At 36.1% G+C, this 14,776-nt stretch overlaps 1 protein-coding gene across 1 annotated transcript in view; it reads right to left on the bottom strand.

Annotated features, from left to right (window-relative positions):
- The window catches only part of LOC118541633 (phospholipid-transporting ATPase IB-like), a 158,438-nt gene that overhangs the window by 71,009 nt on the left and 72,653 nt on the right, over positions 1 to 14,776 (bottom strand). The window contains 2 exon segments of the mRNA XM_078070016.1: positions 1,484 to 1,548; positions 8,633 to 8,771. Coding sequence (XP_077926142.1) covers positions 1,484 to 1,548; positions 8,633 to 8,771 — 204 coding nt within the window.

The raw sequence follows: 14,776 nt of genomic DNA, 5'->3' as shown, positions 1-14,776 counted from the left end.
CATTAAATACAGCCAGATTACCACAAAACTTCACATTAAAGGCCTTTACCACAATTTCTCTTACCATATTCATCATGTCCAGCGCTCAACAAAAATTACAAGACATGCTAAAAGGCAAGAAAAAGCACTGTCTGAAGAGCTAAAGCAAGCATCTGAACCAGATTCAAAAATAACACAGATTTTTGAAGTATCAGACAGTGAATTTAAAATAAGCTATGATTAACATGTTAAGGACTCTAATGGAAAAATAGATAACATAAAAGAACAAATGGGGAAGATAAGCAGAGAGAAACACTTAAGAAAGAATAAAAATGAAATGCTAGAAATAAAAAAAACAAATGAAGAATGCCCTTATTGAGCCCAACAATAGACTGCACAGTCTAAAAATTAATGAACTTAAAGATATATCAACAGAAATTTCCCAAACTGAAATAGAAAGGAAAAAAAAGAATTAAAAAAAAAAACAGAATGGAATATTCAAGAACTGTGGGACAATTTAAAAGGTCTAACGTACAGCTAATTGGAATATCAGAAGGAGAAGAGAAAGAGAACAGAACAGAAAGAAAATTTTAAGTACAAATGACTAAGAATGTTCCCAAACTAATGGCAAACACATAACTACAGACCCAGGAAACTTAGAAAACACCAAGCAGGGTAAATACCAAAAAATTTACACCTACGCATATCATATTCAAACCACAAAATCAAAGGCAAAGAAGAAATGTTGAAAGAAGCTAAAGGGAAGAATAAAGTAAGAAATAGCAAGCTTCTCATCAGAAACCACACAGTTGAGAAGAAAGTGTTGAAGGAACAAGAGACACCAACCTAGAATTCTATATCCAGGGTAATTATCCTTCAAATGTGAAATAGAAATAAAGATTTTTCTCAGACAAAAACTGAGGAAATTCAATGCCAGCTAATCTGCCCCATAAGAAATATTTTTAAAGTTTTTCATGGAGAATAATTATGATATGTGTCAGAAACTGAGATCTACTTTTAAAAAAGAAGACTGAAAAGGAATAGATGAAATCTATGTAAATTTTTTTAAATGATAAGAAAATTACACAGTAAAAAATATTTAACAGAAAATAAATGGCTGTAGCCATTTAATTTTTAAGGGCAAGGAGGTTCAATATTAGATTACAAAATCCTTTCATTCCGTCAATGTATATGGCACCTATCTACTCAAACTTTTGATAAAGATTGCTATTTACACATATTTTCTCTTTCTTTCTTTCTTTCTTTTTTTTTTTTTTTTTGCATTTTTAAAATCAAAGATCTGAGTGTTGGATTTGGTATGATGTCGGTTTGGGTGATAAAGGACTAGCCTAAGAATGAGGCAAGAAATGAGGACCAGAGGTAATGTTCTAATGGACTTGAGTGAGAGTTCAAGGCAACTTACGTAGATTTTAAGGTATGGGGGAACACTGAAGTAACAAATTGGTTACACTCATATTAAATCAAATTTTTAAAAATCACTTACCTCAAATGAGTTTGAATTCAATCGAATATGAGGCATGTGAGCGGATATCAGTTTACAGGAATATGCTACCAAGAGAGAAATAAAGATGTCACATATTTGAAGACTTGATGCCTTCCATGAGTTCATTTTTTAGAATAAGAAATCTATTTAGGGGCGCCTGGGTGGCTCAGTCGTTAAGCGTCTGCCTTCGGCTCAGATCGTGATCCCGGTGTCCTGGGATCGAGCCCCACATTGGGCTTCCTGCTCCGTGGGGAAGTCTGCTTCTCCCTCTCCTACTCCCCCTGCTTGTTGTTCCTTCTCTCGCTATGTCTCTCTCTGTCAAATAAATAAATAAAATCTTTCAAAAAAAAATCTATTTATATACTTTCTTCATCATACTCTCTGCTTTATGATTAGGTCAAAGCCTGGTAGCTCATCACAAATACTGAGCAAAAGGTTGTAGACTGAAAAAGTTGAAACATTGCTTCATTTAATCTTAATTGGCAACCTAAATAGAAATAGTTGGGAAGGTGCATATAACTAATGGCTAAATCTGTACTTTTAAATGTCTGTGGATTTTTATTTTTATTATCTTTATATGATGTGAGATTCAGTTCATGCTTTATAACAATTCCAAGTCTTGAGGAAGCCTGTTGTATCAAGTTCTGTTGTATCAACAGTATTATGTCTACGTACTAATAAAATCCTAGGTAGGATTGAAGGAAATAAACTCACCCAATGCTCATAATAACGTTCAATGTGATGATCAAGTTAGACACCTCAGAGAGCATTTTCCAGTTTGAAAACTAAGTCATTCTCACTTTAGAACTTAGACTGAGAATATTTTTGTAAAGACGGGACTAGCCTACGAGGGCCCAAATACAAAATCACATCTGTATCTACAGGAATGAAACTATCTCTGAGATAGATGAGCCCTTATCAAAAAAGTTTGAGTCTTTGTAAAAGCAGTCATTTTAAAGTTCTATGAAGCTGAGGAAACATCCACTAACAGTCGAAAAATAGTCACTTTCTTTTCCTCCTATAGGCTCAAAGGGGCACAGTAGGAAGGCTGCTGGATAAATGAAAGGAATTAACCCCGCTGTGAAAATAATAGGAAGTAGTGATTTGAGTGTAAGAAGAGAGCCCTGCAAATGTTGAGCGAGTTAGGACAGTATTTTTCTTCCTTCTTATAGGTTCAGTTTTTGTTCCTGAGAACTAATTGTTGAACTAAGAAGACAGTGCGTGGGTGTTTAACTCGGCATCTGTCCACAGTCCAGGAGACCTCCCGCTCTCCAGAGTGCTAGTTCATCTTCTCCTCTCCCACCCCAGCCGTCCTCTCAGCAAAATGGAAGTATGGGGTCCCCTGTTCAAAAACCACGGGGTGGGGGGGAGGACAGAATGCCATTATAGATTCTAAAATAGTTTTTCTCTAAAAATATTTTATACTTATAAAATGTAACAGGGGTAATGGTGATAGACAAAAAACAACATAAACTTACAAATTGCAAAAAATATATAGTTTTGGTGCCATAATCTTATATAATGTGATAAAAATAAAACTTTATTAATGTGATATCTTGTTTGATCATAAGATTTTTCTCTTACACTTCTGCAAATTCATTTATTCAATCATCAAAACTTATACTTTTAGCAACTTTATTTTCAAACAATATATGTAGTTGAAAGCAATGTTTGTCACTCTTGGAAAATGTAAGATTGTCAGTAATCTTCGACCATTTTTAATTTTGAGCGTGACCTTTCTGATGTAACTATTACTAGAGCTTTTAAGATTTTTTTAAAGGCTGTGAGGACTTTGTGATGAATTTCTGACATATTATTTTGAAAATTAAATTTTTGTACATTTGTAACTGATGATTCCTATGGAATAAATTTTCTAAAACTAACTGTTCATATAAATCAGTTTCATGTAAATTGGAATTTAAATGTAAATTTATACAATATCATTTTAATATTTCCTTTGAAATTTCCTGAAACTTGTGGACATCACACAGAAAAGCAAAAGTAGCTTCATGATTTTTATATAATTCAAAATGCCTATTTATGTATTCTATTGCAGCCTATCCAATTACAGGAGGCAATCACTTTTAAATGGTCTTCTTAATCAATTATTGGTTCATCTGATGCTTCCTATGTAAACAGTGTTGTCCCCCCCCCACCAGAATGTAACGGTCTTTAAATTTAATTTCTATTTCAAAGCCTGTGGATATTTTTTTGCCCTATTGCAGTGGTTTTTCAAAACCAGAGATTCTAAACTTTTCAAAGAATTCTAAAGATTTCCTGATATGTTTTATTGCAATGTTCATGTGTCCACTTTCATTTTGTGGTAAGTTACTGACAAAGTTAACTGTCTAAGGCTGGCAGTTTCTGTACCAGCCCCCAGATTGGAGAGTACATATTTGTGCTAGACACAGACAAGCCAGCCCACTGTGGGTTCTCGTGCTGCCCCCACGAGGAAACTTCCTTTCTCCTGAAGCTGTTGTTGCTGCTGCTGGCTCTCTATAGACAAAGCCAAAGGTCTCCATATATTATGATGAAAATCCAATCACTATGCAAGCACTGAGTGCTTGCTCGTACCCAGCATTATGTTGGGTGCAAATGAAGATTTACAACAGATATGTGATAAGCCTCTAAAACCTAAGGAAACAAAGCTAATGCAAAAGAGAAAAAAAACCCCAGCATATTGGTAAGCGAAATATAATAGTATAAATGCTGCTGAGGTCAAGAAGCAGCAGATCATGTTGAATCATGCTGTCAGAAAGTTTTCAGAAGTTAATAGAACTAGTAGTCTTAGAAAATAGGCAAAAATGTGGGGTGCCTGGGTGGCTCAGTCATTAAGCATCTGCCTTCGGCTCAGGTCATGATCCTGGGGTCCTGGGATCGAGCCCCTCATTGGCCTCCCTGCTCCGCAGGAAGCCTGCTTCTCCCTCTCTCACTCCCCCTGCTTGTGCTCCCTCTCTCGTCATGTCTCTCTCTGTCAAATAAATAAATAAATAATCTTCAAAAAAAATTTAAAAAAAAGAAAATAGGCAAAAATGTGACAGTGGTCCTTATATAGTCACTTGTGACCATTGTCAAAAACCAGTCTTGACATACTGATTGCTAAAAGTCACCCTCCTGCCAAATCCTTAGTCAAATTTTGTTTGTACTCAGAATCAAGACTATGTTTAGTCTTTTAACCACAAAAACATTAGCCAACTTGAGCTCCAGGAGAGCTGATGGTAATTAGAACTGTCACCACATTCATAAAGGCAGCAGCCAACATTTTCAAAGCCCTTACTGTGTCCAGTACTTTAGAGAGAACTTCACATACACATCTCACTTATCATCACAACCACCAGAGTTATCATGGCTATCTCCATTTCATTAATGAGAAAATTGAGGGTTAGAAAACCCCACAAAAGCACAAGCTCATAAATACAGAGGCAGGAGATTCAGGCTCACAACCGTGTCCTTGGTAACTCTAAAGTCTGATTTTCAACCACTATGCTCTACATTCTCTTCCAAAGATATAAAGATGTCGGCTCTCAGACACAGCTCAATCTTTTTATTTCTGAATCCATTCCCCAGACATTTGAACCATGAAAGTAACACAAGAGCTCTCTAACCAAAGGCTATTGCTTTTCTCGGAAAATGCTAGAGCTCAGAGAGCTTCTAAGAAAACAAATTATGTCAGCACGGTCTTCAGTTTATACTAAGTTCATGGACTCCATCTTTTAGCTGGTCTCTGCAGGCGTAGCCTCTAAGGGATGATAATAAAATTTAAGCTGGGACCCAGTACTCAAAAGAGGTCAGGGGACTGTGGGCTGCTTTCAGCCAACAGACATGTTTTGCTTTGCCCTTACAAAGTTTTATACATTTAAGTCAACATCTGTGCATCAGGATATTTCATATCGGAGACAGAATTCCCAATTATCTCTTAAAAACTAAAAACCTAGGTCCCCTGGGACTCAATCAGTCAAGTGTCCATCTTTCGATTTCCATTCAGATCATGATCTCAGGGTTGTGAGATTGAGCCCCACCTGAGGCCCCATGCCCAGTGTGGAGCCTGTTTAGGATTCTCTCTCTCCCTCTCTCTCTGCCCCTCCACCCCCTAAAAATTTTCTAAAAATTAAAAAAAAAAAAAAACCCTGTGCCAATTGCAGACATTTCCAAAAGGCAAGGATGCACTGGCTGCCCCTTCGGGGGCCAGCACTCCCTTTGTGGACATTGCCCTTCACTCTTGTCCTGCCTGGTTCTCCCAGATGTTTGCAAGCCCTGCTTTAAGAAACTGGAGAGATTGTTTCCTTTCTTCCTTCAAGTCCACCACAGTTACTAAACAATTTTTTTTTAAATGAGTGCAATTAGATATAGCAGTTATCTAAAAATCCAGTTATTCTCAGCCAAGAATTCTTCAAGTGAATTATAGACTTCTACTAACAAAAATAGGTCTCATTCAATAAGGATAAAAATTCCCCTACCAACAACAATGGCTATGTCTCATCTAGGTTGGGTTTCAGTCCTGAGCTGAGGAGACAAAGGCTCAGGAAAAACAAACAATCCTCCGCTTGTGGGTCTGGAAAAAGGGATTGGGAGAAATTTAGGAAGGTGATGAGAGAGCAATCGTCCTCCTCTGTGGTGCTCTGTCCACTGAGCCCCTTCACAGGATATACACCAAGTAACCATGGTTGCTGAGTTCATGATTACCAAGAAGCATAGCAAGTCACGCTAAAGCCGAAATAGGGGAGAGCTGGCAAAAGGAGCATGGTATGCTCTCAAAATTTGCCAGGGGGATAAATGAGTGACTACATCATGGTTGGACTCCTTTGGTGAGTCCTTAATAATTATGTTAATATCTAGCATTCATGAAGGACTGTAAGTGCTTCACACCAAGCTAAGCTCTTCACAGGGATTACCTCAAGGTGTCCTCACAACAATGCTATGAGGCTAAAACTATTATTATCCCCATTTTACAGACAAGAAAATTGATGTTTAGAGAGGTTAAGCAGATCCTTCAAAAATAGCCAACCCTTCACTGACTGTGTTTTCTTCCAGCTACACCCTATTTCTCTGCTCCCCTTCACAGCAAAATTCTGAAAGACTCATCTGCACTCACTACACTGTCATCAGTGAGGGCTGACAGATCAACCTACCAAATGGACCCCAAATTTAGTCCCTCTCTCACATGCCCCATCACATCCTAGTACAAGTCACCAGCATCTCTTGTCTAGACTTTTATGAAGGCTTCCTACCTGATCTCCTGACTTCCATTCAGCCCAGTCTCCATACAAGAGCCAACAGATTGTTTTTAAAATATAAACTAGATCATATTACTCTCTTGCTTAAAACCATACACATTTCTTATTGTGGCCTGATAAGCTTTCATTTCCTATCTTCTCTGCTTTGCTCCCCATATTCCAACCACTCTGGCCTTTCATTTGTTCCTCGAATATGCACATCCACACACCAGGGCCAATGTGCTCACTATAATCTTTGCCTGGAACACTCGTCCCAGAGATCCTCTCAATGCTTGCTCCCTCTTTCCATTTGGGTCTCTGCTTCAAAAGTCACCTTCTTTACAGGTGTTCTATTTGATTAGCTTGTCTACCTCTTGCTATGCCTTGCTGTGTTTTTATTCTTAGCACTGATTGCAATATTACAAAACACAGTGATTTATTAATTTTATCTTTTCTACATGGATATAAGTTTCATAAGGACAGAGACTATTACTCAGGTTTTCATTCCCAGCTTCTAGATTTTCCTGGTACCTAGTAAGTGATCAATATTCACTAAATGAATGAATGTAGAATAAACAAATGATTGGAGACAACATTTAAAGGTGGTGTCTGGTGCATACAGACTCGTTTTATCATATATGTTAATCTAACTGGAGCTGACTACCATGATGATTATGAAAAACATAATTTCAATTCCTTCTCACCATCAAAACGTGAATATTCCCAGCTAACAATTGACTTTTCAACTCCTATTCTGCACATCTCAACTCTAAGATACAATCATACAGTAAAGGGGGAAAAAAGGCAAAAAAAAAAAAAAAAAAGTGACATTGGAAAAAAAAACAATTGTTTTTCTCCCTGTCTGATGACTTCCCATTCAGTTTTTCCCCCATGAGAGACTCTTCATATATATATATATATATATATATTTTATTATGTAATGTTAATCACCATACATTACATCATTAGTTTTTGATGTAGTGTTCCATGATTCATTGTTTGCGTGTAACACCCAGTGCTCCATGGAGAATGCGCCCTCTTTAATACCCATCACCAGGCTAACCCAGCCTCCCACCCCCCTCCCCTCTAGAACCCTCAGTTTGTTTTACAGGGTCCATCATCTCTCATGGTTCATCTCCCCCTCCGATTTCCCTCCCTTCATTCTTCCCCTCCTGCTATCTTCTTCTTCTTCTTTTTTTTTTAAACATATAATGTATTATTTGTTTCAGAGGTACAGGTCTGTGATTCAACAGTCTTGCACAATTCACAGTGCTCACCATAGCACATACCCTCCCCAATGTCTATCACCCAGCCACCCCATCCCTCCCACCCCCCACCACTCCAGCAACCCACCATGAGAGACTCTTAACTGTAGGGAACAAACTGAGGGTTGCTGGAGGGAGAAGGGAGTGGAGGGAAGAGGTAATTGGTTGATGGGCATTAAGGCGGGCACGTGATGTGATGAGCACTGGGTGTTATATGCAACTGATAAATTATTGAACACTACACCTGAAACTAATGATGTACTACAAGTTGGCTAATTGAATTTAAATTTAAAAAGAAAAAAACCAATTGAACATTCTCACTAATAATCAAAATGTTTATGAATAAACGTACATAATACAAAGATAGGTATATACATTACAGGGAAAATATGCCGTAACTTCAAATTTCAAAGGAAAGGAACAAGAAACATACATATTACTCATGTAAGCATTCTGCAGTCTATATTTTGACAATGTGAAGGAGACAGACTCTTTGCCTTGCTTAGTTTGCTCAAATTTTCTGCCATGTGATGGCAAGATTCCATTGCACTCCATTTACCCAAAGGCATATAAAACAATTACTTGAAGGAAGTTCAATCATTCATTCTTGATACCAGTATATATTTAGAATACCTGTCCAAACAGATTTTCTAAAACTTCATATCTGTTACCTATGTTAATTGCAGTTTCTTGTTTATCTCCTGTCAAAACCCATATTCTTATGTTTGCTTTCAGTAAAGTTGTTATCGTTTCTGGAACACGTGCTTGAAGGCGATCTTCAATGGCTGTGGCTCCAAGAAGCAGAAATTTCTAGATATTTTTTTGAAAGAGATATTTTTTATTACTAGTTAAGATAAAAAAAACATGGGGCACCTGGGTGGCTCAGTCGTTAAGTGTCTGCCTTCGGCTCAGGTCATCATCCCAGGGTCCTGGGATCGAGCCCCATATCAGGCTCCCTGCTCCGCGGGAAGCCTGCTTCTCCCTCTCCCACTCCCCATGCTTGTGTTCCCTCTCTGGCTGTGTCTCTCTGTCAAATAAATAAATAAAATCTTAAAAAAAAAAAGAAAAAAACATTTTAATATGGAATAAATAGGGCAAATTTTGACAAATGTTATACAGTCTACTTATTATGTGAAGTCCCATACATGTCACACACACACACACACACACACACACACACACTTTCTTCCTAGTCTCTTCCACTCGTCTATTTGTCCCTATTTTGCTACAGCATGAGGCAGTGTAGCATGATAGTTATATAGGCTCATGGGGGCGCCTGGGTGGTTCAGTTGGTTAAGCATCTGCCTTCTGCTCAGGTCATGATTCCGGGGTCCTGGGATCCAGCCCTGCATCAGGCTCCCTGCTCCGCGAGGAGTCTGTTTCTCCCCCTCCCTCTACCCCTCCCCACCCTGCTCATGCTCTCTAATAAATAAATAAAATCTTAAAAAAAAAAAAAAAGAATATCTAGCAGATTATAATTAGGCAATTAAATCTAGAGAGCTAAGCCCCCTTCCTTTATTATTCTTCAAAAAGTATCATGATAATTCTCAGCCTCCTCCTACTTCTGTGTGAATTTTAGAACAAACTGCTCAAGTTCTATAAAAATCCTATTGGGAATTATATGCATTTCCTTTATTATTTCCTGTATTACACTGAATTTATAAATGACTTTGAGGAGAATTGCCACATTTATTATATTGGGGTTTTCTATATATTGTATACACCTATCCACTTATATAAGTCCTTACAAGAAATTTCATATTTTCTCCATAAATTTCATAGCACCAGAGAGTTTATAGTTTTTGTTCCTACTGTGAATTATTTCCCTATCACTGTGGAGATCCGAGCAGAAGCTCTATGGTAGATAAAAAGGTTTCTATCTATAAAGCATAAGTTGTTCACCAGAAGCCAGCACAACCCAAACATTCCAGGGTTTTCCACATTGCTATTAGCTGTTAAAATGAAATTAAGATATAAAGCAAGCTGATTCTGTGCTGATAATTAGAACTGAAATAATTTGAGATACTATCATATATAAACTATAAACTTTAAAATAACCATAAAATTTTTAGTCTTCTCAATGACCAGCTGAATTTTTAAGTGCTAAATATTCAAGTATATCAATCCTATTAGACATTCTTTATCTTCATTATTCTATTTTTGGGCCATTTCTACTATAATACTTTCAAGATATTTCTGTATTAAAACTTTGGATTTTAATGTAAAATTTCCCATAGCTAGCAAAAAGTATTTTCAGTAATGATTTATGTTTCTGGGTATGAAACATGGATTTTTAAAAGAATGCTTTAAACATTTTCATGATAAAAACACACAGCTAACTAGGAATCAAAGGGATCCCTTCCTGATTATGGCAAGAGGAGGGGGAAAGTAAACATTTTGAAATACTCCCAGATTATTCTGCTCTCCTCACAAAGGCCTGTACTCAAAGGAAACTATCTCATCAGAGGCTTATCAACTTGGGCTTATCAGAGCCTGTCAATCTGAGGGAAGGGAAATACTCATCTCCAGCACCTTCTAGTTTTTGACATGGCGGAAGACAAATACAGAACTCAGACTCACAGAAGATTGAGATCTAATCAAGGGCTAAACCACAGATCTCCTCTCCCTCACCTTACCACATCAGTCTGTCTCTCGCATGAATGCGAGGGATTGCCGAAGGAGGAAGTGTAAGGTTCAGACCCTGTTTAAGAAGGAGTTTCTAGGGAAACCTGAAGATAGCAGGAGGATGAAAACAAGGACACTAGATGCAATTTTAGCCTCTAATACCGCAGCTATAGCAAACAGTAAACACAGCCTAACTTCTAGTCAGAGAAACATGAAACCTCACCCAAAAGGCCTATTTGCCTCCTTCCTTTTATCTAATACCTCATGTGTGGCTTTCAACAAAAAGTTATAGGGCAGCTCAAGACAAAAATCACATTCTGAACAGACAGAGCAAGCATCAGAATCAGACTCAGACTCAGATATGACAGAAATTTGGGAATTACCAGACTAGAAATTTGAAATAACTATGATTAATATGCTAAAGACTCTAGTGGTAAAAGTAAATGACATGTTTACTTTTTACAGATGGATAATGGAAGCAGAGAGATAGAAACTCTAAGAAAGAATCAAAAGGAAATGTTAGCAATAAAAAAACACTGTAACATAAATAAGGAATGCCTCTGATGGGCTCATCAGTTGTCTGAACATCCCCAAGGAAATAACTAGTGAACGTGAAGATATGTCAATAAAAACTTCCCAAACTGAAAAACAAAGAGATAAAAGAATGAAAAAAATAAAATAAAATACCAAGAACTGTGGGGCAATTATAAAAGGTATAACATACATGGATTGGGAATACCAGAAATAGAAGAGAGAAAGGAACAGAAAATTCTTGAAATAATTATTGGTGAGAATTTTCCAATATTAATCACAGACATCTAACTTAGACCCAGACCTCAGAAAACACCAATCATGATAAATCCCAAAAATCTACACCTAGGCATTTCCTGTGCAAACTGTTTTCAAAAGAAAATCTTGAAAGAAGCCTGAGAGGATAAAAAAACAAAAACACCCTTACCTATACAGGAACAAGGATAGTAACTACATTGGACTTCTCTTTCAAATCTATGAAAGCAAGAACAGAGTGGAGTGAAATACTTAAAGTGTTAAAAGGAAAAAACATCAAGCTAGAATTTTGTATCCAGTGAAATTATTCTCCAAGTGTAAAGGAGAAATAAATGCTTTCTCAGACAAACGAAAATTGAGGAAATTTGTTGCTCACACACCTGCCTTGCAAGAAATGTTAAAAGTTCTTCAGAGAGAAGTAAAATAATGTAGATTAATAACTCAGATATACATAAAGAAAGGAATAACATTAAAGAAGGAATAAATAAAGATAAAATGATATCTTTTATTTTTCTTATTGGTTTAACAGATACGGTTTTTTCAAAATATAATAACAACAATATGTTAGGTGATTATGGGCTACGGACAAATGCAATGTATGGCAGCAATATAAGAGATTGGAGAGAGGAATTGGAAATACTGTTGTAAGGTACCTGTCCTACCCATGACATGGTATAGTATTATATGAAAGTGGACAATTTAATTGTAAAGGTAAATTGCAAACTGTAAGACAACCACTAAAAACATTTTTAAAAGAGGTATAATTGAAATGCTAAGAAAGGAGAGAAAATAGATCAGTTAAAAACCAGACAAGGCAGGAAAAAAAAGTGGAAGACAAAGAAAAAACATAAGAAAGGGTACAAATAGAAAATAGTTACAAATATGAAAGATATTAAACTAGTAATAACTGTAAAAGTGTATGGTCTAAATATACCAATTAAAAGACAGACACTGTACGAGTGGATTTAAAAAAAAAAAGACAACTCTATGTTGTCATAAGAAACACATATTAAATATGAAGACACAAATAGATTAAAATAAGGGGATGGAGTTGGTTAATTGAATTTAAATAAATAAAAATTAAAAAAATAGAGGGATGGAGAAAGATACACATACTAACACTAATAAAAGAAACTGGAGTAGCTATATTAATTTCAGACAAAACTGACTTCAGAATAAGGAAAATTACTAGGAATAAAAAGAGGCATTGCATAATAATAAAGGAGTCAATTGTCTAAGAAGACGTAGCAATCTTCAGTGCACCTAAAAACAGAGCATCAAAATATATTAGACAAGAACTCATGGAACAGCAAAGAGAAATAGATGAATGTACTATTATAAGTGTAGACTCTAATACTTCTCTGTCAGTAATCAACAGATCCAACAGAGAGAAAATCAGTAAGGATATAATTGAACAGAACAGAGCCACCAATTCATTGCATCTAACTGACATTGAGAGAATGTTCGTTTAACAGCAGAATACACTTTCTTCTCAAGCTCAACGAAACACTCATTAAGATAAACCACATTCAGGGCGCCTGGGTGGCTCAGTCGTTAAGTGTCTGCCTTCGGCTAAGGTCATGATCCCAGGGTCCTGGGATCGAGCCCTGCATCGGGCTCCCTGCTCGTCGGGAAGCCTGCTTCTCCCTCTCCCACTCCCCCTGCTTGTGTTCTCTCTCTGGCTGTCTCTGTCTGTCAAATAAATAAATAAAATCTTTAAAAAAAAAAAAAGATAGACCACGTTCTAGGCCATAAAGCCCACCTTAGCAAGTTTTTTGAAAAATAGAAATTATCAAAGTATGCTATCAGTCCACAGTGGAATTAAACTAGAAATCAATAATAGAAAGATACCTGAAAAGTCCCCAAATATCTGGAGATTAAGCAAAAACACTTCTAAAAATCACATAACTCAAGAGAAATTTAAAAATATGAACTAAAATAAAATGATAATGCAACTTAACCAAAATTTGTGAGAATCTCACACTCATAAAGTGTCAAAATCTTTTAAAAACCCTCAGCAAACCTAGAACAGGGGGAGACTTCTCCAACTTGATAAAGAACATCTACTAAAAAACCTATAGCTAATATACTTAATGGTGAGAAACTAGATACTTTCCCTCCTTAAGACGGGGAACAAGGTAAGGATGTCCCTCTTCCCACTCTTATTCAACATCATACTGGAAGTTCTGGTTAGTATGATAAAATAAGGAAATAAAAAACTAAAAGGATTGGGAAGGAAGAAAAATGCCTTTGTTTGCAGATGTCATGACTGTTTATGTAGAAAATTCTAAGGAATCAACAAATGAAACTAACAAGTGACTATAGCAATGTTATAGGATATGAGGTTAATATACAAAAGTCAATGAACAATTGGAATTTGAAATTAAAAACATAATACCATTTACTTTAATATCAAAAAGGGGTATATAAGTATAAATCTAACAAAATATTTACAAGATATGTATGTGGAAAACTACAAAACTCTGATGAAAGAAATATCATGTTCATGGATAGGAATATTCAGTATTGCTAAGATGTCAGTCTTAATCACGGAAAGTTATTTTGTGGATATCAACAAATTGATTCTAAAATTTTTATTGAGAGGCAAAAGATTGAGATTAGCCAAGACAATAGTGAATAAGAACAAAATCAGGGGACGGACACTACCCAACTTCAAGAGTTACTATAAAGCTAGAGTAATCAAGATAGTATAGTATTGGTGAATGTATAGACAAATAGGTCATTAGAACAAAATAGAAAACCCAGAAATAGACCTACACAAATACAGTCAACCAATCTTTGACAAAGGAGCAAGGGCAATTCAATGGAGAAAAGACAGTCTTTTTCAACAAATAGTGTTGGAACAACTGGACGTGCACATTTAAAAAATAAAATGAATGCAGACACTGACCTTAGACTTTTCATAAAAATTAAGTCCAAATGGATCATAGACCTAAATGTAAAATGCAAAACTATAAAACTACCAGAAGATAAGAGGAGAAAATCTAGGTAACCTTAGGTTTATTGATTATTTTTTAGATACCAAAAGCATGATCCATGAAAGAAAAAACTGATATTTAGACTTCATTAAAATTAAAAACATGTTCTGTGAAAAATACTGTGAAGCTAATAAGAAGACAAGCTACAAACAAGGAGAAAATATTTTCAAAACACATATCCGATAAAGACTTGTAACCAAATATGCAAGGAACACTTAAAACCCAACAGTAAGAAAATAAACAATCTGATTTAAAAATGGGCAAAAGGTCTAAGCAGACACCTCACCAAAGAAGATATACAGGTGTCACTAAGCATATGAAAACATTATATGTCATCAGAGAAATGCACATGAAAACAACAGTGAGATACCACTACATACCTATTAGATTGTCCAAAATCCAAAA

This window comes from Halichoerus grypus, chromosome 4 (assembly GCF_964656455.1).
Source record: "Halichoerus grypus chromosome 4, mHalGry1.hap1.1, whole genome shotgun sequence".
NCBI lineage: Eukaryota > Metazoa > Chordata > Mammalia > Carnivora > Phocidae > Halichoerus > Halichoerus grypus.
The sequence above is the reverse complement of the archived record's forward strand: the minus strand, read 5'-3'. Positions and strand labels throughout refer to the sequence as shown.